This window comes from Hyaena hyaena, unplaced genomic scaffold (assembly GCF_003009895.1).
Source record: "Hyaena hyaena isolate Hyena2069 unplaced genomic scaffold, ASM300989v1 scaffold_634, whole genome shotgun sequence".
NCBI lineage: Eukaryota > Metazoa > Chordata > Mammalia > Carnivora > Hyaenidae > Hyaena > Hyaena hyaena.
Genome location: NW_024081267.1, coordinates 890,946 through 913,115, shown reverse-complemented (window position 1 = coordinate 913,115; position 22,170 = coordinate 890,946). Strand labels below are relative to the sequence as shown.

Here is a 22,170-nt window from a genome sequence, read left to right as displayed (position 1 = left end):
TCTCCTCACACCTCCTCACACCTCCTCACTCCCTCCTCACACCTCCACACACCCTCTCACAACTCACACCTTAATACTCTCCACATACCCTCCTCACACCTCCTCACACCTCCTCACATCTCACACTTTAATACACTCCACACACCCTCCTCACTCCCTCCTCACACCTTAATACTCTCCACACACCCTCCTCACTCCTCACTCCCTCCTCACACCTCAACACACTCTCCAGATACCTCCTCACCTCCTCCTCACCCCTCACATCATTCTCACGGCTCTACACACCTCCCATCACACCATCCTTTCACCTCCTCACCCCCTCCTCACACCTCATACCTCAATACTCTCCAGATACCTCCTCACACCTTCTCATACCTCATCTCACTCTCCTTAATGATCCTCACACTTCTGTTACTTCTCAAATCCCGGGAACGATCCTCTGCCCCCAGGCAGCCTGTCCCAGCCCCTGCACTCCAGTACCACTGTGGCCAGAAGGACCTACTCTTGCTACTGAAGTATTTGGAAGGGCTTCCTGGATGAGGCAACATCTTACCAGTCTTCAGGATAAACCCATGGGGGTTAGGAAAGAATGTTCCAGCTGTGGGCACAGCACGTGGGAGGTGCTGAGGCATGGCTCATGAGTAGTTCTGGCTGTAGATGTGTGGAGGCGGACATACAGGGACAAATGGCGAGGGCTTGGAGTGGCCACGGTAGGGGGAGCGGGGGGATTTGTGACATGTTGTGACTTCCGTGCCCCAAGGGACTTCATCCATTTAGGTCACCGGCACTGACCGACCAGGTGGTAGGCAGGGCAGGGACCCACTGGGGGGAGGTGCTGGGCCTAGGCATTGATGCCCCGTTGTTCCTCCAAGCCTCAGCCTCGGAGGGGGGGCCTTTCAGGGTTTGACCAGTGGGCCAGGCAGTTGGGAGATGGGCCCGGCCAGCAGTCGGGGCCGTCGCAGATCTCAGCTATAGGCATGGAGTCCAGTCTTGGAGGCACTGTCGAGGCCGGGAGCCAGGGAGAGGCCCGAGCACAGCCTGGGCTCAGGGGCAAGGCCTTGGCGGGTCATGGACAGGAGAAAGCCGGCAGTCAGGGGAAGCCTGCTTGGCCACAGCTGGGGGGCAGGAGCCCTGGACCACCGCAGCTCACCGGACGGCTCCCGAGGCCTGGCTCAGGGGAAGGAACCTACCACAGGGCCCTAAGGAGAGCGGCCTCACAGGTCTTGGGTGGCAGATGACAGCAGGACCTTCCCTGCCACAGGCTTGTGGGATGTTTCCTCAGAGGGGCTCTTGGTTAAGGCGCTAGAACAAAGTATAGACTGCGTGGCTTGTACACGCACATACTTCAGGAGGCTGGAAATCTGAGGTCAAGGCGTCAGCAGATTCGCTGTCTGGTGAGAACCAGCTTCCTCTTCTCACTGTACCCTCACGTGGTAGGCTCTCTGGGCTCTCTTTTATAAGGTCACTATCCCACCTTGGGCTCCATCCTCATGATCTAATGGCCCCACAGGCCCCACCTGCTACCACCATCACCTGGGGGTTAGGTTTCACCATTATGGGTTTTGGGGGGACACGAATGTTCAGACATAGCAGGTGTTTTCAGCTGAGGTAAAATTCTAACCCCCCTGAAACATCGTCACCTCCTGAGAGCCGGCGTGCCTGCACCTTCACACAGGGGCCTAATTTACTGTGACCTGGGTGCATCCACCACTTCTACCCAGGTGTCTGTCACCTGCTCCATGGTGTATCTGTCACCTTTTCCCAGCTGTGTCTGTCAGGGTGCAGGACAAACATGGAGAACACCCGCCCAGAGAGACATTTAACCAGGGAATCGAGAACTTGCCCCCTCGTGATGGGCAGAGCGGCTACAGAAGGGACAGGACACGCCCAGCTGAGCCTCGGGGTCTGACCTCCAGAACCTCTGGCACCCCTGGCGTCGGAGTCCAGAGCGGGTGCAGGGCCCAGACCCCTGGTCCGGCGGGCCGGTGGGAAGGCGGCCTCCAGTCCCGCCTCTGCAGTTTGCACAGGAACTGGTCAGGCGCTGGGGCGCTGCCGGGGGCCTGACAGGTCTGTGGGTCCCTCACCCGGGCCCCGAGCAAAGTCAAGAGGGCCTCTGTAAGGTCACGGCTGTGGGGCCTCCGTTCAGCTCAGGGAGGCTCCCGCCATCCTCGTGGCCAAGCTCCAGCAGCCGTGCTCACTCAACCCAACAGAATGTCCCAGAGAGAAATGTGTATGTGACGCCTTCCCACAAAGTGGCGAATTCATGGGGAGTTCTGGCGGAGAGCATCGAACTGAGTGAGCAGTGCCACCCCAGGCCCGCTGGGGTTCTCACGGGAGTGTCTCCAATGTACAGATGGGCAACCCGAGGCTCGGTGTGGAGACACACCGGGGCCCGCAGCACAGAGGTGGAGAGCGAGCGCAGGCCATGCTGTCCCGTGGCATCGAGCCGGGGTGCTGGGATGAGGGACTCAGCCCATGAGCTGGCTGCGTGGGGGCGGGACAGCACGTCCGGAGCTGGTGGCCTCTGCCCCCACCTGTTTCCCTTCATGTGCCCCGCCACCCTGAGACCTGGGAGCGGCCGTCATCCCTGGAGCTGGCCTGCCCTGGCATCTCCGGAAACCTCCCGTGGAAAATGCAAACTCATGGTGATTCCTGGGTTGACAAATATGCTTGTTTCCCCAAAAAGAAGCTGTGGGGGAGGAGCGGAGGGAAGAGGTAACTGGGAGAGGGACCCCTGGGTCCCAGCCTGTGCCTGGTGCCCATGCCTACGGGGGAAGGGCAGGTAGAACCCCATCTCGGCAGCTGTGTGGCCCTTGGCTTTGTACTGAAAACAATGGTGCCCAGAGATGACGCGGTGCCTGCCCTCTAGGGCTTGCACGCTTACCCTCCCGTGTCCACAGGGAAAGTGTCCACATTGGGGTCCTGAGCCTGAGGCTGGCAGGTGAGACAGGTGTAGACACCCCAGCTGAAGGGATAGGCCAGTGTCCCCAAGATGAAGATGATGGGCGTGGAACAAACCTCAGGCTTCGGGGGGAGGAGGGGAGTAGCCAGAGGACCTTGGATGGCACAATGACATTTCTCAACTCCAAAAGTTCCAGAAGTTTCTACGGACTGTTTTTGTTCTGAGTTGCCATCTGGAATCTGGGACAAGACCTTGTGCTCATCTCCAGGCTCCAACTGTAGTTGTATCCACTGGACCCACCCCAGACCCACTAAGCCCACGTTCTTACCTCCTGGTGGGGAGGGGGAGGGGCTCCATTCCCAGGACAGGGGCGGGTGAGGCCATGCAGGACCCCGGACCTGGGTGTTGGCTCTGGTGACTGGATGGGGACAAGGGGCTGTGGGGGGGGGGGGGTCCCTTTGGGACACATCACAGAAGGGAATGAGGACAGTGGTGAATCTTGGACCCCCTTACGTGCCAGGCCCCCCTTTTCCTGGCTGAGTGACCTCAATTTCCTCTTTAGGAAAGCAGGGATGCAGCCCCCACCTGCAGGGGCTGCTGGGTGGAGTGAACACACATGGGCATGGGGCTTCTTGGTACACGCGGTTGGGGCCCCTGGGGCCCTGGGTGGGGGCTGACAGATGGCAGGGCAGTGTCCCCACCCAGCCCTCCCACCTGGGGCTGGTGGCTGGGAAGGGCAAGGTGATGGCCCGGGATGGACGTGTGCCAGGCAGGAGGCTGCGGGAGGGGCTCTAAATGAGAGGCGTGGGCTCTGGAGACATGAGGTGGGAGGGAGCAGGGGCGGGGACGTCTGGGGAGACGGGGGGAGGGGTTGGGGGGCACTGAGGGGCAGCGGGGCCCAGGAGGGCAGCCTGAGCAGGACCCGGCCCCAGGCTGGGTGTGGGACACCGAGAGCTCTCAGAGTCAGCCCTGCCCGCTGAAGACACCACAAGGTCTCGAGTCAGAATCACCTAGAAAACATTCCCAAGGGAAACGACGAGACTCCAACATTTAATATCGTTGAGCACCTTTGTCAGGCGAAGGTAACTTTCTTAAAAAAGTATAAATAGTGAAAAATAAGCATTTAGAAAAGAAGCAGCGGCCCCCCAGGCGGGCAGGCGGGGCTCTTTGGTGGGCGGCGGGGGGCAGGGCCATCAGAGCCCCCCCAGGTCATCTGTGAGGAAGGCCAGCAGGAAGCGGCTGACGTGCCTGTCTACGATGATGGGGGAGAAGCCCAGGACGCGCCGGGCCCCCGGCAGCACCTTGGGGTCTGAAAGACAAGGTGGCCTCAGACACTGCCACGGAGGTGCCTGTGCAGCCCCACAGCCAAGTGGCATGGGGCGTCCCCGCCATGCGGGCCGGCCTGGCGCTGGCTCCCCATACACGACTGCGAGGGGCTGGCGTGGCCGGGCAGGGACGGCAGCTGCACGCTGGGCTGCGGGCCCCCCGTCCTGCAGTCAGGGCTGTGACCTGGGGCCAGAGGTGGGTGCCCTGCTCCAGGCCCCATGCAGGACAGGGACCCCCAGAGCCCTGGCTGCACCCTGCCTCCCTCCTCCGATGCATCCCCGATGCCCCTACACTCCCTCCCCTTCCCGTGCCTGCAGGCTGGGCCCCACTGCTGTCCCACTGCACAGGCCAGGAAACTGAGGCACGGGGAGGCCAGGTGGCTCGGTGCTCAGGCCTGGCTGGGCGGCACCCACCTGCAGGGGAGCAGTAGACGAGGAGTGCCAGCCCCGCGGCCAGGCCGAGGCAGGCCAGGAAAGCCACGGGCCCTGGGGAGAAAGGCGGCATGTGGGCACGTGGCTGCCTGAGCCCGGACGCTGGGAGCCCCAGCGAGCACCCTGGGGCCCAGTCACTAGGAAGGCAGGACGGAGCCTGGCTCGGAAAGGAGAAGCCCCTGAGGCAGAGACGGAGCCCTGGGTGGGGGACAGGGTGAGGGACGCGGGAGGCCGTTACCCCTGTCACTGAGCTCGTGGCCCTCGGTGCCCGAGTCTAGCTCTGTGCAATCTGAGTTCTCTGGAAACAAAATCACAGGGCTCGGTTAGTGGTGGGCCGGCCAGCGGAAGGTGGCCGCCCTGCCTGCAGGAAACCAAGGGGCCGCTCAGGCTCCTTCCCGCCACCCCCGAGCCCCCAGGCTGGGCTGGACCAGGCCGTTCGGACACCCCCCCAACCTCCTGGGCCGGGCTTGGCAGAATCGGCATCAGGGAGGGGAGCCCGGGACCAGCGTCACGGAACCCCGAGTTGTGGATCTCCTTCTGTCCACACCCTGAGACCCTGAGGGCCATGGGTGGGGGCCGTCGTTCCCTGCGGAGGCAGGCACCACATGCACTGTCCTGAATCTGGCGATGTCCATATGAGGGCAGAGTGCGTGCTCTCCACAGACCTCGCCAACCGGCCACTGGCTGATGGCCCAGGAGCCTGGAAGGTGCTTGATGCCCAGCCACGCTGTGCCCCCCGCCTCCCCAATGGCTGGTGTGACACGCTTGTCCTGGGCCAAAGCTCATCCTCAGGTCAGAGACACCAGCCTGGGGTCCCAGTTGAGCCATCTGGGGTGAGCCACCCTGGCCCTCAGGCCTCTGGTTTCACATCAGAGGATCGAGGGACACCAGCCTCTCCTCCAGGGGACCAGGGGCACAGAGGCCTCAGGCCTGGGCTGCCATGCCCGCCTATGCCTCCCATCCCCAACCCAGCAGCTCAGATGATCCCTCAGGACTCATGCGCCTCCTGAGCTCTCAGGCAAGACCCTTGAAACCAAAACACACACGCCTTCCAGCCACCGTGCCTGACACTGTTCTACAGAAACACCCACATTACGGGGACGCCCCCCACACCAGGTGCGACCGCAGTTTCTGCCATGAGGGCACAGGTCACTCAAGGCTGGCACAGCCATGAGCCCCCCGCAGCACTTGGGTGACGGGCCCCCAGGCTGGAGGGAGGGCGGAGACACACGACAGGACACCACCTTCTGTGTAACAACAGATACGAGAGAGGCGGCAATGTCTGCATCTGAAACGCTCGCTGCCGCCTGGGGGCATGGGGGGCACACTTACGCGGGGCCAGCCGGCTGGGCAGGCTGCTGTGCAGGGGCTGCGCGTGGATGTACAGGGCCCGGTAGAACTCCTGGCAGTCCCGCTCGCCACTCCGCTGCAGGTGGCCCAGCAGGTCGCAGAGCCGCATGCGCAGGGACGCCTTGGGGTTCCGGAACTGGGGGTGGAAAGGGTGTGTGGGAAGGTCAGGCTGGAGGGGCAGGGCCACGGGGGCTGGGGGCTCCGGCCCTGCCCTGGGCCCCAGCTTTTGCATCAGTGGTGCCTCTGCGCAGGGCGGGGCTGGGGAGGTGGCAGCAAGTGCCACCAGGGCCTCCGTCTACCCATGAGGTGCCCCAGCTGGTGCTGTGGTCACAGCGCCGCCACTGGTCCTCCCTGTGGAGGCCAGGACAGGTCATCAAGAAAGACAGTGGTGACATTATTCCAGCTGTTAGATGCTGATGGCTTCCCGCAAGTCACACTTCACCCCGAGACTGTTTCTTCACTTGCAAAAAGGGCATAATAAACCCAGACCGCAGGGCCGCTGCAAGGCATCAATGAGGGGATGGCATGAGTGAGAACTGCTAGTAGTTTATAGTCAACAGGAGTGTGATTCAAGGAATTTAAAAACGGAGGGTGAAGCATGGAAAAAAACCCGGAGTCTTCTGATGTGTTAATGGAGAAATGTGTGGTTCTAAAGGTCAGCGAACCGTGCACTTGGCACTGATGAGGACCTGGAGGCCGTGGCCTGGTGCTGCCACCTGGTGGCAGCGTGCCGTTCCACTCGGACCCGGAGCTGGGCCAGAAACTTCAAGTGCGTGGCAGGGGCCAGGGACACTGAGGCGCGGGATAGTGTGGCCGTGTGGATGCAGGACCCTCCGTTTTCTTGTATAAACATCTAAAGCTTCTCAAATTTTTATACAATAAACGTACATTAGACTTTTAATCACAACCATAAGGTAGGACTGTCACCCGTACTTTTACGTGGCTGTGGACTTTCATAACCTGAGCATCTGAGCCAGGGGCCCGCCTGCCTTGCAGCTGGGTTGCGGGTCAGCCTCGTGGTGCCCAGCAGAGGCCCCAAGCCCCAAGGACAGCCCTGCAGCCCCAAAAGCGCGGCTCCCTCAGTCGCTGGGCTGGAGGGTCCCCACACCCCAAAGCCCTGGCCCTGAGGGGGGAGCCAGGGGAAGGGTGGCTCAGGCGAGGGGCACCCACCTCCCTCAGTGTCCACTTGTGAACCTTCGGAAGAGGCAGGGTGCGGAGCCCTGCGGCACTGGGGTGAGCCCGGCCAGAGCCCCGCCCCCTCTCCCCCTCAGGCTTGTCACATGCAATGGCACAGTCCTGTCTCCTGTGATGCTCCCAGCGGCTCAGGAGGGCTGGCAGGCCCCGAGGGCACAAGGAGAGACTGCGGCTCACGGAGCTGACCTGTCGGGCCCAACATCCCTGCAGGGAGTCAGGCTTTCACCTCCACCCAGCGCCCCCCTTCTGCCCCTCCCCCGCTTTCTCCCAGCCCAGGGAGGGAGGGAGAGAAGGGAGAGATGCGCCGGGCCCCCTCAGCACCTTCTCTGCATCGCTGTTGCTGAGGATCTGGGGGTAGTAGCGGTTCAGCTGGAGGATGATTCTGTCCACCTGCTGCTCGCTGAGGCGTCCATGGCCCATCAGGAAAGGCGTGTCCTGGACCAGGCGGTCGCAGTAGGTCTGCTCTGAAACAGCAGAGAGCATGGAAGGCATGAGCTGGCACGGCCGACGAGGGGCCCCAGGGCCCACACGCCACACGCGGCGCGGCCCCCAGGCGGCACATCGGCTGTAAGCGCCTGGATAACCGCGGACACCCCACCTGCGCGGGCCGTGCACAGCCCAGAACCCCCTCACCAGATGGGGCGCACTTGTGTGTGAGGCTCTGGCCCTTCTCTTCTATGCCTGAGAGCTTGCAGCAGAAGACAAACTCAGAGAGGCCGCGCCTGCCGTCCCCGGGTCCCCCCAGGGCCTGCTGCAGGGACACAGCAGCCTGGAGAAGGCCTGGCCCTGCAGCTCCCACGGCTGTTCCCGCAGGGACAGGGGTGCAGGGCTGGGTGGCCTGTGCTGGCATGGCCGCGGAACACATGAGCCTGCCGGGCCTGGTGAGGCTGCCACAACAGCAGAGCAGTGTGCCCGGCCTGGGTCCTGGGGACACTTCTTTCAGTACCACCAGCAAAGCATCACTGCCATGCCTTTTTTCCCATTAAGAATGTTCTTTAGAATGACAGGCCTTTAAAGCCCAGGGGTGGGTCAGTGGTTGGTGGGAGGCACAGGACCCCCGAGGGAGGGCACCGAATCCCAGGGAATCCACCATGTGACCAGTGTGCCCCCCACACCGGTGCTAGCCTGTCCCACTTGCTGGTGGACATGGGGGCTGGGCACAGGCAGAGCTGTAAAGGAGGAGAGTTTTTGTCTGTGATTGGAATTGTTACTATCAGTTCATATAAGATGATTATAACTTCAGAATGATATGTGCAATTCTCATGCCACAAAGGAAACATCCACGGAATATACACGAAAGGAAATAAAAGTGTTACTGAAGAAAATCAACTAAACATGAAAGAAGGCAGTAATTGATAAATCACAAAAAGCCAGAAGACATACAGAAAATAAACAGCAAAAAGGCAGAAGCAAGTTATTCATTATCAGTATTTGCAGCAATTACTTTATTTTATTATTATTTACTTTTGAAAGACAGAGAGACAGAGCATGAGCAGAGGAGGGTCAGAGAGAGAGGGAGACACAGAATCTAAAGCAGGCTCCAGGCCGTGAGCTGTCCGCACAGAGCCTGACGTGGGGCTTGAACTCATGAACCATGAGATCATGACCTAAGCCGAAGTCGGACCCTTACTGACTGAGCCACCCAGGTGCCCCAGTAACGGCAGTAATTACTTTAAATGTAAACAGATTAAGGAGGGCCTGGCTGGCTCAGCCAGTGGAGCACGCAACGCTTGACCTAGGGATCGTGAGTTTGAGCCCCAGTTGGGTATAGAGATCACTTAGAAAATAAAACCTGTCAAAATAAATGTAAACAAGTGAAAAGACACAGCCTGGCAAAATGGATTTTTGATATTGTGATTTCTAATAAGAAATATATACTAGTCTTCAGCCCAGTCCCTGGCACATGGCTCCTGAACCCCTGGAATATCCTCAGTGAGGAGCCATGAAGGTGAGGGTGTCTTTTGTTCCTAACAAGCCCCTTTCACCTTCATCCGACTGTGTGCACGAGGTGATTCTTCTAAGCCCCTACATGACCACAGGATGGGACTGGTTGCCAGTGGAGCCAGCCACACGGGTAGAGGCTTGGAGGGGAGGGGGCCGGAGGCCGAATGCATCACCAATGGCGCAACATTCCATCCATCACGCCCACATAACCAAACCTGCATAAAACCCCAAGATGATGGAGTCTGACGAGCTTCTGGGTTGCCGAGCACAAAGAAGCGCTGGGGCAGGAGCCCGCCCGCAGGGACAGCAGGGACACAGAGGTTCGGGGCCCCTTCCCCCATTCTTTGCTCTAAGCACCCCTTGTGTGTGGATGTTCACTTGTATCCTTGCAAACACCCTCTGTAATAAGGTAGCAGGGGGGTGGAAAGTGTGTCGCAGGTTCTGTGAGCCGTAGCAAAAGGCTGGACCAAAAGAGGGGGTCACGGGGCCCTCGGTTAACAGCCAGTCAGTGGGGTCTGCAGTGGGGACGGTGAGGGGACTGAGCTCTTAACAAGTGGGAGCCGATGCCACCCCCAGGGAGACAGTGTCAGAAGGGAGGTGAACTGTGACACCCCCAGCTGGTGACCGGAAGTGTCAGGAGTCCTCAGAGCTAAGAGTGCTGCGTGTAGGAGCAGAGGAGAGACAGAGTTGTTCTTCCCTCAGGATTAAAAACATATGTTTCAACGATGCGCTGTCTCCAATAGACTCACACCAGTGGAAAGTGAAAAGACAGGAAAAGATGTTGCTGCAAATAGCAACTCAGAGAGAGCAGGGTGGCCCTGCGAATAGGAGGCAAGATCGACTTTGCAACAAAAATTGTTAGAAAAGACCACGAAGGGGATGCCTGGGTGGCTTAGTCGGTTAAGCGTCCGACTTTCGCTTAGGTCATGATCTCACTGTTCGTGGGTTCGAGCCCCGCGTCGGGCTCTGTGCTGCCTGCCAGCTCAGAGCCTGGAGCCTATTTCAGAGTCTGTATCTCCCCCTCTCTCTGACCCTCCCCTGCTCACGCTGTCTCTCTTTCTCTCTCCTAGAAATAAATAAAAGTATTTAAAAAAAAAAAAGAAAGAAAGAAAGAAAAGACCACAAAGTACATCATAGGTTAGTAACAGGGTCAATTCACCAAGAAGATCTAACAAGTACATGAGCCAAATATCAGAGCCTCCAGATAATAGTAACAGTAGGAGACTTCAGTACCTCATTTTTTTTTTAATGTTTATTTATTTTCGAGAGAGCGAGTGAGCAGGGGAGGGTCAGAGAGAGAGGGAGACACAGAAGCCAAAGGAGGCTCCAGGCTCTGAGCTGTCAGCACAGAGCCTGACGCGGGACTTGAACCCACGAACCATGAGATCATGACCTGAGCCGAAGTCGGACGCTTAACCAACTGAGCCCCCAGTGCCCTCTTAGTAACAGCCAGAACCACCACACAGATGACCAATAAGGGTGGGGCGCCTGGGTGGCTCAGTCGGTTAAGCATCCAACTTTGGCTCAGGTCATGATCTCATGGTTCGTGGGTTCAAGTCCCACGTCAGGCTCTATGCTGACAGCTCAGAGCCTGGAGCTGCTTCGGATTCTGTGTCTCCCTCTCTCTCTGACCCTCCCCTGCTCATGCTCTCTCTCTCAGAAATAATTAAAACATTAAAAAAAAATTTAGATGACCAATAAGGGAACGGAGGGTGTGAGCTGCACAACAAACCCACAAGAGCCAACACACCGGGACCAACAGTCCCCAACAGCAGGAGAAAATACAGGTGTGCCTCTGTTTACCGCACTTGGCGGGTACTGTGCTTTCACAGACTGCGGGTCTGTGCCGACCCTGCGCTGCGCGAGTCCACTGGAGCCTCTTTTCCACCAGCATATGCACGCTTCGTGTCTCGGTGTCGCATTTTGATAATTCTGGCAATTCAAATGTTTCCTTCTTCAAACTGTATTTCAAACCTTTTCACTATTATTACAATTGTCAACGGTGATCTGTGATCAGTGATTATGTGTTGCTGAAAACTCAGTTAATTGGTAACATATTTTAGCAATAAAATGTTTTTAATTAAGGTATGCACACTGTTTTTTAGACATAACCCTACTGTGCACTTGACAGACTACAGCATAGTGTAAACATAATTTATATGGGCTGGGAAACCAAGAGATACACTGAACTCACTGTATATATATTTTAATTAATTAATTAATTTTTACTGGACTCACTTTATTACAATATTTGCTTTACTGTGGTGGTCTGGAACCGAACTCACAATAGCTCTAAAGTGGATCTGTACACTCTTCTCAAGCGCACATAGAACATTCTCCAGGACAGACCACAAAACAAATGTGGCTACAAAATAAGTCTTAATACATTTAAAAAGGCTGAAAACATACAAAGGGCCTTTCTGATCACATGGAATAAAGCCAGAAATCAGTAACAGAAGGAAAACTAGAAAATTCACCTTTATGTGAAAAGGAAACAACAAATGGATCAAAGAAGAAATCACAAGGGAAATTAGAAAATGCCTTGAGACGTATGAAAATAAAAATACAACACACCAACATGTAAGGGATGCCGTGAAACCAGTTTGGAAGATGACATTTAGGCTGTAAATGTACACTTTACACCAGAAAAGAGATCTCAAATCAACAACCTAATGTTACACCTTAAGGAAGTAGGAAGGGAAGAGCAAACTAGACCCAAAATAGCAGGAGGCGAGGAAATAATAAAGATTATAGCAAAGATAATTGACATGGAAAATAGAAAAAAACAAAAACAAAGCTTGGTTCTTTGGAAGATTAACGAATTGACAAACTGTTAGCTAGACTTATCAAGAAAAAAGACTCAAATTACTAACATCAGAAATAAGAGTAGGGAGGGGTGCCTGGGTGGCTTAGTCGATTAAGCGTCCGACTTTCGCTTAGGTCATGATCTCGCAGTTCGTGGGTTCGAGCCCCGCGTCGGGCTCTGTGCTGACTGCCAGCTCAGAGCCTGGAGCCTGTTTCAGCGTCTGTGTCTCCCTCTCTCTCTGACCCTCCCCTGTTCACGCTATCTCTCTCTCTCCTAGAAATAAATAAAAATTTAAAAAAAAAAAAAAAGAAATAAGAGTAGGGAAAGGACTACCAATTTTACAAAAGTAAAAAGGATTAAGAAATACTTTGAAAATTTGTAAGCCAACAAATTGGACAAACTAGATGAAGGGAACAATTTCAATTCCTAAAAACACACAATCTATCATAACCAAAACGTGAATTCAGAGAAAATCTCAAAGGACCTATAATTAGTAAGGAGATTTGTCGTAGAAACTATCCTAACAAATAAAATCTCAGGACCAGATGGCATCACTGGTGAATTCTACCAAATGTTTAAAGACCGGAACTTCTACAATTCTTCCAAAAAACACAGAGGAAGGAACACTTCCTAACTCATTCCATGAGGCCAGCATTACCCTGATGCCAAAACCAGTCAAGGACACGGCAAGAAGAGTACAGACCAATATTTCTTACAAATACTGATGCCAAAATCTTCAACAAAATACTAGTAAACTGCATTTAACAGCATATTAAAAGGATTACACACCAGAATACGAGGATGGTTCAACATGTGATAATCCATCAGTGTAATACCTTACGTTAACAGAATGAAAACACACACACTCAACACGATCATCCAGATCATCTCAAACGATGCAGAAAAGGCATTTGACACATTCAATACTCCTTCTTGATTGAAGGACAAAAGCATTCAATAAATTTGGAAGAAACTTTCCTCAATATGATGAAAGTCACATATGAAAAGCCCTCAGCAAATGAAATACTTGATGGTGAAAGACTGAAAGCTTTTCCCCTAAGATCGGAAACAAAGCAAAGGCCCACACCCTCACTACTTCTCTTCAGTGCAGTACTGGAAGTTCACACCGGAGCAATTAGACAAAAAAAAGGAAATAAAAGGTATTCAAATGAAAAGAAGTAAGGAAAACGATCTCTTTTTGCAGATGACATGATCTTCTATCTAGAAAACTAAAAAGGTTAAAATTAGTCAACAAATTCAGCAAAGCTGCAAGATACAAAATCAATACACAAAAACCAGTTGCATCCATATACACTAATAATCAACAATCCAAAAAAGAAAATAAGAAAACAATTCCACTTACAATGGCATCAAAAAGAATAAACTACTTAGGAATAAATTTAACCAAGAAGGTAAAAGACTTGTACACTGAAAACTACAAAACGTCACTGAAAGAAATTTAAAAAGATACAAATATGGGCCGCCTGGGTGGCTCAGTTGGTTAAGTGTCTGACTTGGGTTCGTGGGTTTGAGCCCCGTGTCAGGCTCTGTGCTGACAGCCAGCTCAGAGCCTGGAGCCTGTTTCAGATTCTGTGTCTCCTTCTCTCTCTGACCCTCCCCTGCTCACGCTGTCTCTCTCTCTCTAAAATAAATAAAACATTAAAAATAAATAAATAAAAATATACAAATAAATGGAAATATACTCTCTGTCCATGGACTGGAAGATTTAATGTCACAAAGATGACAACACTACTCAAAGTGATCTACAGAGTCCATGCAATTCCTATCCAAACTCCATCCTAAAATTCATACAGACTCTTTTTCTCTTTTTTAACTTTTTTTTTTTTTTTTGAGAGAAAGCTCAAGCCCATCCATGTGTCGGGGAGGGGCAGAGGGAGAGAGAGAATCTTAAGCAGGCTCCATGCTGGGTAAGGAGTCCTACAAGGGGCTCGATCCCACGACCCTGGGATCATGACCTGCACTAAAATCAAGAATCAGATATTTGGGGCACTGGGGTGGCTCAGTCCATTGAGCGTCTGACTTCGGCTCAGATCATGATCGCGCTGTTTGTGGGTTCAAGCGCCCAGTTGTGGTCTGTGCTGACAGCTCAGAGCCTGGATCCTGCTCTGGATTCTGGGTCTCCCTCTCTCTGCCCCTCCCCCACGTGTGTGTGTGTGTGTGTGTGTGTGTGTGTGTGTGTGTGTGTGTGTGTGTATGCGTGCGCGCACACACATGTAAGCATGCTCTCTCTAAAATAAATACACATTAAAATATTTTTTAAAAATAGGTGCATTTGGGGGCACTTGGGTGGCTCAGTCAGTTAAGCAACTGACTCTTGATTGTAGCTCAGGTCAGGATCTCAAGGTTTGTGGGATGGAGCCCCACGTCCAGCTCTGTGATGACAGCACTGTCTCTCCCTCTCTCTCTGAGAATAAGCTCATTTGTTGCGAATAAATAATATCTCGATAAAGTTGAGGGGTCATCGAATGGGGTCATCATGTGAGAACAAGCAGGATCTTCTACTCAACAGACCCTGTCCTCCTCACCTCTGTCTGCTGTTGCCACCTCCTCCTGGCTGGTCTTTCCCTCAGAAATATGAATTTCTAACTTCTGGATCCTCCCAGGTCCTGAAAGTCTACCTGGAAGACGGACTCGTCAGCGCCCCACCATGGCGAGAAACTGCCCCCAGGGATACAAAAAGACCTGCCATGGCCACACGGGCAGAACCTTCTGGGTCACCTGGTGTCACCACTGGCAGCCCCTCTGATCCAGCTGACGGCGTGGGCCCCGTGACCAGGCACTCACCTTCATCATTCTATCAGCTCTGCGACTCCAGCAAGACCACCACCCCCATTTCCGGATGGGGAAACTGAGGTATGGCAAATAGATGAGGGACCTGCCTAAGACCTTAGCCACTAGGGAATAAAGATGGAGGCTGGACCCAGGCACAGCTTTGTGGCAGCCTCTTGACATCCAAGACTTCCCACTCACATAATTAACGTTCTAATTAACTGTGCAGTTAGCTGCATCCCGGCCCCAGGCTGTTCTGCCCAGCACTGCCTCAATAGCATGTGTACTCATGCACAGGACAGGCATACAGCAGGTGCTCACTAAAGAGTTCTGGAATGACTGGGCATAGGCCCAGCGCTGTCAGCGGGCGGCATACTGTGGCGGTCCCTCCCGCTGTAGCCCTTGCTAGGTGGAGTCTGGCCCCAGCAGGCGAGAGGAGCGAGCGTGAGTCACTTGGCTCAGGGCACACACAGCCTGGGGCTGGAGCTTTTCGTGGGCTGGGAGCCATGCAGGAAAACCACCCAGATGGCCACACCCAGGAAGGAAAACGCACAGGAAGCTTTGGTCGCAGGTCCTGAGTAACAGTCTCAGGCAGCTGTCACAGGATGGAGTCGAATGCTCTGGCACAAACCGGCCCCGCCTCGGCCAGCAACTTCTGCCAAGCCGCACCTCCCCCATCTTCTTGCTCAGCTGGTACCAAGACCACAGACCCCCAACCCCTTACCCCTGCGTAGCACACAAGGCCCTATGGGAGTCACCCCACCTGCCTTCACCCCAGGTTCCTGAGCCATCCTGCAGAGCAGCCCCCCCTGGCATCACGCTGCCTGGGACGCCTGCCCAAGGATGAGACCCCTGTCCCGGGCTCCCCACTGGCTAACTGCTACTCGACTCACTGTCCTCCCCTCAAGAGGCCTCCCTGAGTTCCTGGGGCTCCATCGCCACTGCAGTCCCTGTCCCTCTCAGAATCCCCTCCTGTTTGGGCACCGGAACTGCCCTCAGGTGAGGTGCTGAGGGGGCTCACTCCCCAGCACACCTGGTTCCACAGAAGAGTAACAGCTGCAGCGACATCTGGCCAGCGCTGCCCTGTGCAGATGCATCGCATCCAAACGCTCACCCTGCAACCTGTCATGGCGGCCCCAGGACCAGCACAAGGCAGACCCTGGGTCCTTGCACAGGGACAATGAGTCAAGGACTTCAGGCCTGCAGCGTGGCAGAGCTGCCCGTCTGAGCCTGCCAGGCCTGCACTCTCTGGGCCTCAGCTCCCCGCTCTCAAAATGAAGAGCTGTGACAGAAGGGCTCTCTGGAGGCTCAGCGCTCAGACTTGGCTGTGAGAAAGGGGCTGCGGAGGGGCTCCCACGCGACCTTGAGGGGCCCTGGGCAGGACACAGGTCCAGTTCTGCCTCTGCCCAGCCACCCAGGTGGCCTGCGGCTTGGCACCTTTCCAATCTGAGCCTTTATTTCCTCATCCACATAGCAATGATATCCTACATGTTCCTACAGCAATTCTGGACGGGATGCACCTGACGCTCGGTCAAGGGCACAACAGACTCTCAGAAACAGCAGCCACAAGTGAGAAGGGTTCGGGGAGATGACAGGGGAATAGGAGGCAACTGGGGTCTCTTCTGACCTGCGCTGGGACACCACACTGTCCCAGAAGACACCAGGTACCAGCCCATGAAATCCTATTTGTGGGACTCCAGGGAGCACTGGGGAGAGAACAGGGACCTCTGTCACCCCGGGATGTGGAAGAGTGGGGCCCCTGGGAGCAAGAACATTTCCTGACCACGCTGTCATGCGGTCCTGGCCACCCCATCGCCATCACCGGGTCTCTTCATCAGTGGAAGTTCCACACAACAAGGTGACCCTGCTCAGCTGGGATCAGGAAGGGAGGTGGGTTCCGCAGTCAGCACAGGCTCTGGGGGGCTGGCTGCGCCGCAGACCCCACCCTGGCAGAGGATGGAGGGAGCAGGGGCGCCCTGCGCGCAGCACAAAGCCCGGGGGTGCTGGCTGAGTCTGTGTCCCCGGTTCCCCTGGGCCTGACCCCGGACAAGTGTCCCACTGGTACTATACACGGGCGTCAGGCGGCCAGGAGGACCCGGGGAAAACCCCTGGTGCCCTTTCCATTCTCGCCTCCTGTCAGGCCGCAGCGCCTCGCCCACGGCCCCTCCAGGCCCCGACCACTGCTACTGGCCGGTCGTTATCCCGCGCACAGAGAGGCGGTCACGTACAAAGGTCACCGGCCGCTGCCGCGAGGAGCTGCCGCCGGGGCAGCACCGGGGCAGGTGGACCCGAGGAGCCACCGCGGCCGCGCGCCCGTCCCGGGCTGGCAGGCGGGACACCGGCCCGGCCCGCGCTCACCTGTCATGGCGACGGCACAGCGAGCGCCCGGCCGGGCCCTCCTGTCCCCCTGCTGCCGTCCGCCCGTCAGGTCGTCGGTCCGCCGCCCGCCCGGCTCCGCTCACTCCGCCCCTTCCCGGCAAGCCCCGCCTCCCGGCAATCCTCGCCCCGGCGTCGGCGGCGTAGCCGCCACAGCCCCAAGCCGTCCCACTGAACCCGCCCCTTCCCGTTATGCTCCGCCTCCAGCGGCGACGGAGCCGCCGCGAGGGCCCAAAGCCCCGCCCCCACCGAGCCCCGCCTCCCTCGGAGGCACCTACATCGCAGGCCTGAGTTCTTGGCCCCGCCCCCAGCTAGCCCGCCCCTTCCCGTTATGCTCCGCCCCACAGCGGCAGCGGCGTTGCTGCGAGGGCCCAAAGCCCGGTTCCCCACTCGAGCCCCGCCTTCTAAGGCCAGCGTCGGTGGCGGGGCCGCGAGTCCCTGGCCACGCCCCCACCTAACCACCTCCTCATCCGGTGGCACCAACGGTGCCGGCAGCTCTTGGCCCCGCCCCTCACCGAGACGCGTCCGTTCCGTGCGTCCCGGGCGTGTTCTCCACCAACGCTAGAGCTCTAAGCTCCGACGCCACTGAGCCCCGGCCCTGCTGACGTCTGTTAGGTGCTGCTACAGCCCTGAGCCACGCCCCTCACAGAGTCCGGCCCCAGCCACCTAGAGGCCTTCCGGAGTCTCGAGTCTCCCACCCCCTTAGGGTACCGGGTCTTCACAAGCCCTTAGCTCCGCCCCTCAATGAGTCCCGCCCCACCGTTCTGATACTGCGTTCCAAACCCCGCCCCCACTGCGCCCCCGCCCCTTCCGGCGACGGCCAAGGCTGAGCCCCCCATTCTAGCTCCGTCCGCAGTCCTGACGCACCCTCCCCTACTGTCGACGCCTGCCAACTGGCCCCGCCCCCCTGGGCCCCACCTCTTGAGGCCCCGGCCCCGAGATGGCCCAGCCTGGGAGTAGGTGGCTAGGCAACGCTCGGCGGCTTGCCCCGCCCCGCGCCACCGCGCCCCACGCCCGGATGAGGAAACTGAGGCTCTGAGAGAGGAAGCGACTTACCCAAGGTCACGCAGGCCAGGCTGTAGGAGGGACAAGGACAGGCCTGGGGTGGAGGTCAGTGAGCCTCCCGTAGCCGGGAAGAATCAGCCTAGAGGGGCGGTACCTGGACAGTGACGAGGGAGCGGTCCCCCGCTTGTCCGGCCGTCCCGTGAGACCACAGCCCTGGCCTCACCAGACACCCCGAGCCGGAGCCACCCTGCGAACCTCACGCGAAACAGGGCAGTGGTAACAGGTGATGGCGATCGTTTTTGAGCCACTGTGTTTTCAGGGTACCCGGCTCCCCGGCAGTCATACACCGAATGCGCCAGACACCCGAGCTGACGCCGGCCAGAGGGAGGGGTCTCCACACGGCGGCCGGGGAGCAGCGTCACGCCTGAGCCCGGGCACGGACCACCTTTCTGGGCCTGAGAGACGGTCTGTGCGGTTGGACCGGACGCTGCAATAGAAGTGAGGTCGGGGCCCGCAGGGCCTACCGTTTGAGGTTATGAGGTGAGAGGAGGGCGTGTTTTTTTTTTTTTTTTAATGTTTTATTTATTTCTAGGAGAGAGAGAGAGAGAGTGAGCAGAGGAGGGTCAGAGAGAGAGGGAGACACAGAATCTGAAGCAGGCTCCAGGCTCTGAGCTGGCAGTCAGCACAGAGCCCGACGCGGGGCTCGAACCGACGAACCGCGAGATCATGACCTAAACGAAAGTCGGACGCTTAACCAACTAAGCCACCCAGGCGCCCCATGGAGGGCGTGTTTTAAAACAGAGCCTTCTGTACACACGAAAGAACTGGCAGCAGGGTCTCCCAGGAGACATCTGCACACCCATGTTCAGAGCAGCGTTATTCACAGGAGCCAAGAAGGCAGCCAGTGTCCGTGAGCAGGGGATGGATTAGTACATGTGCTGTGTCCACAGTGGGTTCAGCCTTAAAAAGGAAGGAAATTCTGACGCCTGCTGCAACATAGATGAGCCTTGAGGCCATGATATTGAATATGAGATTGTGATTTACAGTAAGAAATATGTATCCGGTCTTCCTCCAGGCAGAGCTCTTAAAACCCTAGGGATTTCCTAAAAGAGAGGGGGGAAAAAAAGGTGCCTTTTGTTATGTTAATTAGGCAGCTTTTGGAATGTCCCCAGGTCACCTAAGAATGGAATTGTTGGCCCAGAGAAATGACCATGTGATTGGAGGGTTAGAACTTTAAGTCCACCTGTGGGCTCCGGGGAGGAGAGGGTCTGGAGCTGGAGTCAGTCCCCAATGGCCAATGAGTCGATCAGTCGTGCTGTGAAGGACCGGGTTTAGGAGAGCCTCCGCGTTGGCGTGGGAGTGGCCTGCCTGGAGGCGGCCTGGAATCTGCGAGTCCTCTTCCCAAACGCTGCCCTGTGCCGCTTTCCCATCTGGCTGTTTCTGAGTTCTGTGAACAACTCTAGCAATTAGTCTAATCCAAGGAAAGGAACTGAGAACCTCTGATTTACAGCCAGTTGGTCAGAAGCACTGGTGAGAACCTGGATTTACTGCGAGTGTCTGCCCGGTGGGAGGTGGGGGACAGTCTAGGACTCCCCGCAGCTTGTGGGATCTGACGCTAATTCTCCTGGCAGACCGGGTCAGAATTGAGTTGGATTGCAGGACGCCCCAATGGTATCTGAGAATTGCTTGTTGATGTCTGGGGAAGCCCCCTCCACACGTTGGAAATTGGGTGTGCAGAACATAAAAGACTGAGATAAGCTGACACAAAAAATCAAATACTGTAGGATTCCACTTATATGAGGTCCCTGCAGTAGCCAAATCTATAGACAGTCGGTAGGATGGTGGGTGCCAGGTGCTGGGGAGAGAGGAGACAGGGGAGTGTTTAAGGGGTACAGAGGTTCAGTCTGGGAAGATGAGAAAGTTCTGGAGACAGATGTTGGTGATGGTTGTACAACAATGCGAATGTACTTACTGCCTCTGCACTGTATGCTTAATAGTGGTTAAGACGGCACATTTTATGTTACACATATTTTACCACAATTAAAAATTCAAAACTCAAAGGCACCTGGTGGCTCAGTCGGTTAAGCGGCCGACTTCGGCTCAGGTCACGATCTCACGGTTCGTGGGTCTGTGCTGACAGCCAGCTCAGAGCCTGGAGCCTGCTTCAGATTCTGTATCTCTCTCTCTGACCCTCCCCTGCTCACACTGTCTCTCTCTCAGAAATAAAAAACATAAAAAAAAAATTTTTTTAAATTCAAAACCCAAAAGCAACCCTGTGGTAGGGTTCTTTCTGTGTGGAAATTCACATGCATGTGCAGAGTGGCACCTGAATGGAGGCAGGGAGCCTAGGAGACCAGGAAGCTACTGCAACAGTCCAGGCGACAAGAGCCAGAGGCTGGAGCCAGATTGGTGGCTGTGGAGTCGGGGAGACCAAGTGGCTTCCAGAAGGGTTTTGAGGTTGAGTCACAAGGGCTTGCTGCAGGACAGATGTGGGGTCTCAGAGAAAGTGGAGTCAGTGTTTGGGCCTGGGGGAGGGGAAAGGGGAGGTAGAATCAGAAGTTCTTCTCTGCTGAGTCCAGAAGTTGAAGTGCATCTAAATCCTTGAATGCTCAAGCCTTAGGAAACTGATGGCTCGTTGAGTTCTGTTTCTTGGGTTGCCGACTTTTGAGTTGCAGCCGCCTGCCAGGAGTGTGCTTGGAGATGCCCCTGGGAGATTCCAGCCCGCAGCTGTTGGCTGCGGTCGTGGGGCAGATGTGCTGGGAACCCACAGAACCAGGAGATGAGATGGTAACCTGGCAGCTGCCGTTTTAAGCCACCAGGCGGCTTACCACCCAGCAGTGGATAGACGGTACACGCAGATAAATAACAAGTTGCTGAGAGAGGGACTCACAAGGCACAGATTTCCCCACTGCCTTCCCCCAAGTGGGGAGGTTCTACCTGGTATGGGGTGCTGCCCGATGCTGCTCAGCCTCTTCTGGGGACAGGAATGGCAGCGCCCCAGTACTGAGGGCTGACTGGTGTCCCCTGATGGCCTGGCAATCCTAGCGCCTGAACACCGCGGGCCTCGCCAGCACCACGCGTGGAAGGGCTGGGGCAGGGCTCGAAGTACGTGCGGCAGGGAGGTGGAGGGAGAGTCACCATCCTGGCTCGTGACGTCAGTCTGGTCAACGCATCGTGCACATGAGTGAGGTGTGTGCCCCGCCAGGCCAGAGCACTGCCTTGCAGGGCCCTTCACGTCCCTTCCTCTTCCTAGAGGTCGTGAACCCCCCTTAGGATGGGGCTGCTCCCCCAGCTGGGGCCTGTGGCTGCACAGTGTGAGCAGGAAATAAACCCTGAGGCTAGGGGGCTGCTCTGGACTGAATGCTCGTGGCCCCCAAATCCGTGGATCGAGGCCCTAACTGCCCCCCCCCCCCACCGCCCCATGGATGCATCTGGAGATGGGCCTCTGAGGAAGTACTGAGTGTAAACTGCGTCCTAAGGGTGGGGCCTTGATCCCTACGATTAGTGTCCTCATAACCAGACACCAGAGAGCCCACGGCCTCTTCCCCCAGCACGTGAGGACACAGAAGGTGGCCATGTGCAAGCACAAGGGGCCTCACCAGAACCACATGGGCCGGCGCACGGGTCTTGGGCTTCCAGCGCCCAGGACTGGGAGATACATCTCTGAGCTGTGCCCTCCCTCCGGGGCCCGGGGCTGACACAGGGCTTGTTCCTCGCAGCAGCACGACCCTTCCTGAGTGCTGTGGCGACCTGGCTGGATAAGCCGGCCTGGCATCACCGCAGGCACAGGGGACGGCAGGTGCTAAGGTCCCTCCGTGGGAGTGAACTTGCAGTTTTTAGAAGCAGAAAGGTGTTTGCTCCTCTCTTCCCAGTACAAGGTGGGATTGGTTTTGGGGGGCTTGGGGCCAGCTTCCCCCCTCCTTCTCTGCAGCTGGGTGACGCCTCTCCGCTCTGCACCATCCGGGGCGCTCCCGGTCCAGCAGGGACCCCTGGCTCTGGTGCACACAGGCTCAGAGCCCAGCGTGCCACACTGCTGAGGCCTCTGC

General features: G+C 56.5%; 1 protein-coding gene across 3 annotated transcripts; it reads right to left on the bottom strand.

Annotated features, from left to right (window-relative positions):
* Positions 1 to 3,927: 3,927 nt before the first annotated feature.
* CARD19 (caspase recruitment domain family member 19) lies at positions 3,928 to 17,226 on the bottom strand. Of its 3 annotated transcripts, XM_039216456.1 has the most exons (7): positions 17,102 to 17,226; positions 14,500 to 14,592; positions 7,525 to 7,667; positions 5,992 to 6,145; positions 4,898 to 4,957; positions 4,642 to 4,713; positions 3,928 to 4,211 (listed from the first exon to the last, which is right to left on the bottom strand). In XM_039216456.1, the coding sequence occupies exons 1-7, from the start codon at positions 17,106 to 17,108 to the stop codon at positions 4,096 to 4,098; spliced, it is 645 nt and encodes a 214-aa protein (XP_039072387.1). In that variant the 5' UTR covers positions 17,109 to 17,226; the 3' UTR covers positions 3,928 to 4,095. The 3 variants fall into 3 exon arrangements, with proteins under 3 accessions (XP_039072387.1, XP_039072388.1, XP_039072389.1); XM_039216457.1 differs by lacking the exon at positions 4,898 to 4,957; XM_039216458.1 differs by lacking the exon at positions 14,500 to 14,592 and having other exon boundaries at positions 17,102 to 17,223.
* Between the last annotated feature and the right edge of the window lie 4,944 nt (positions 17,227 to 22,170).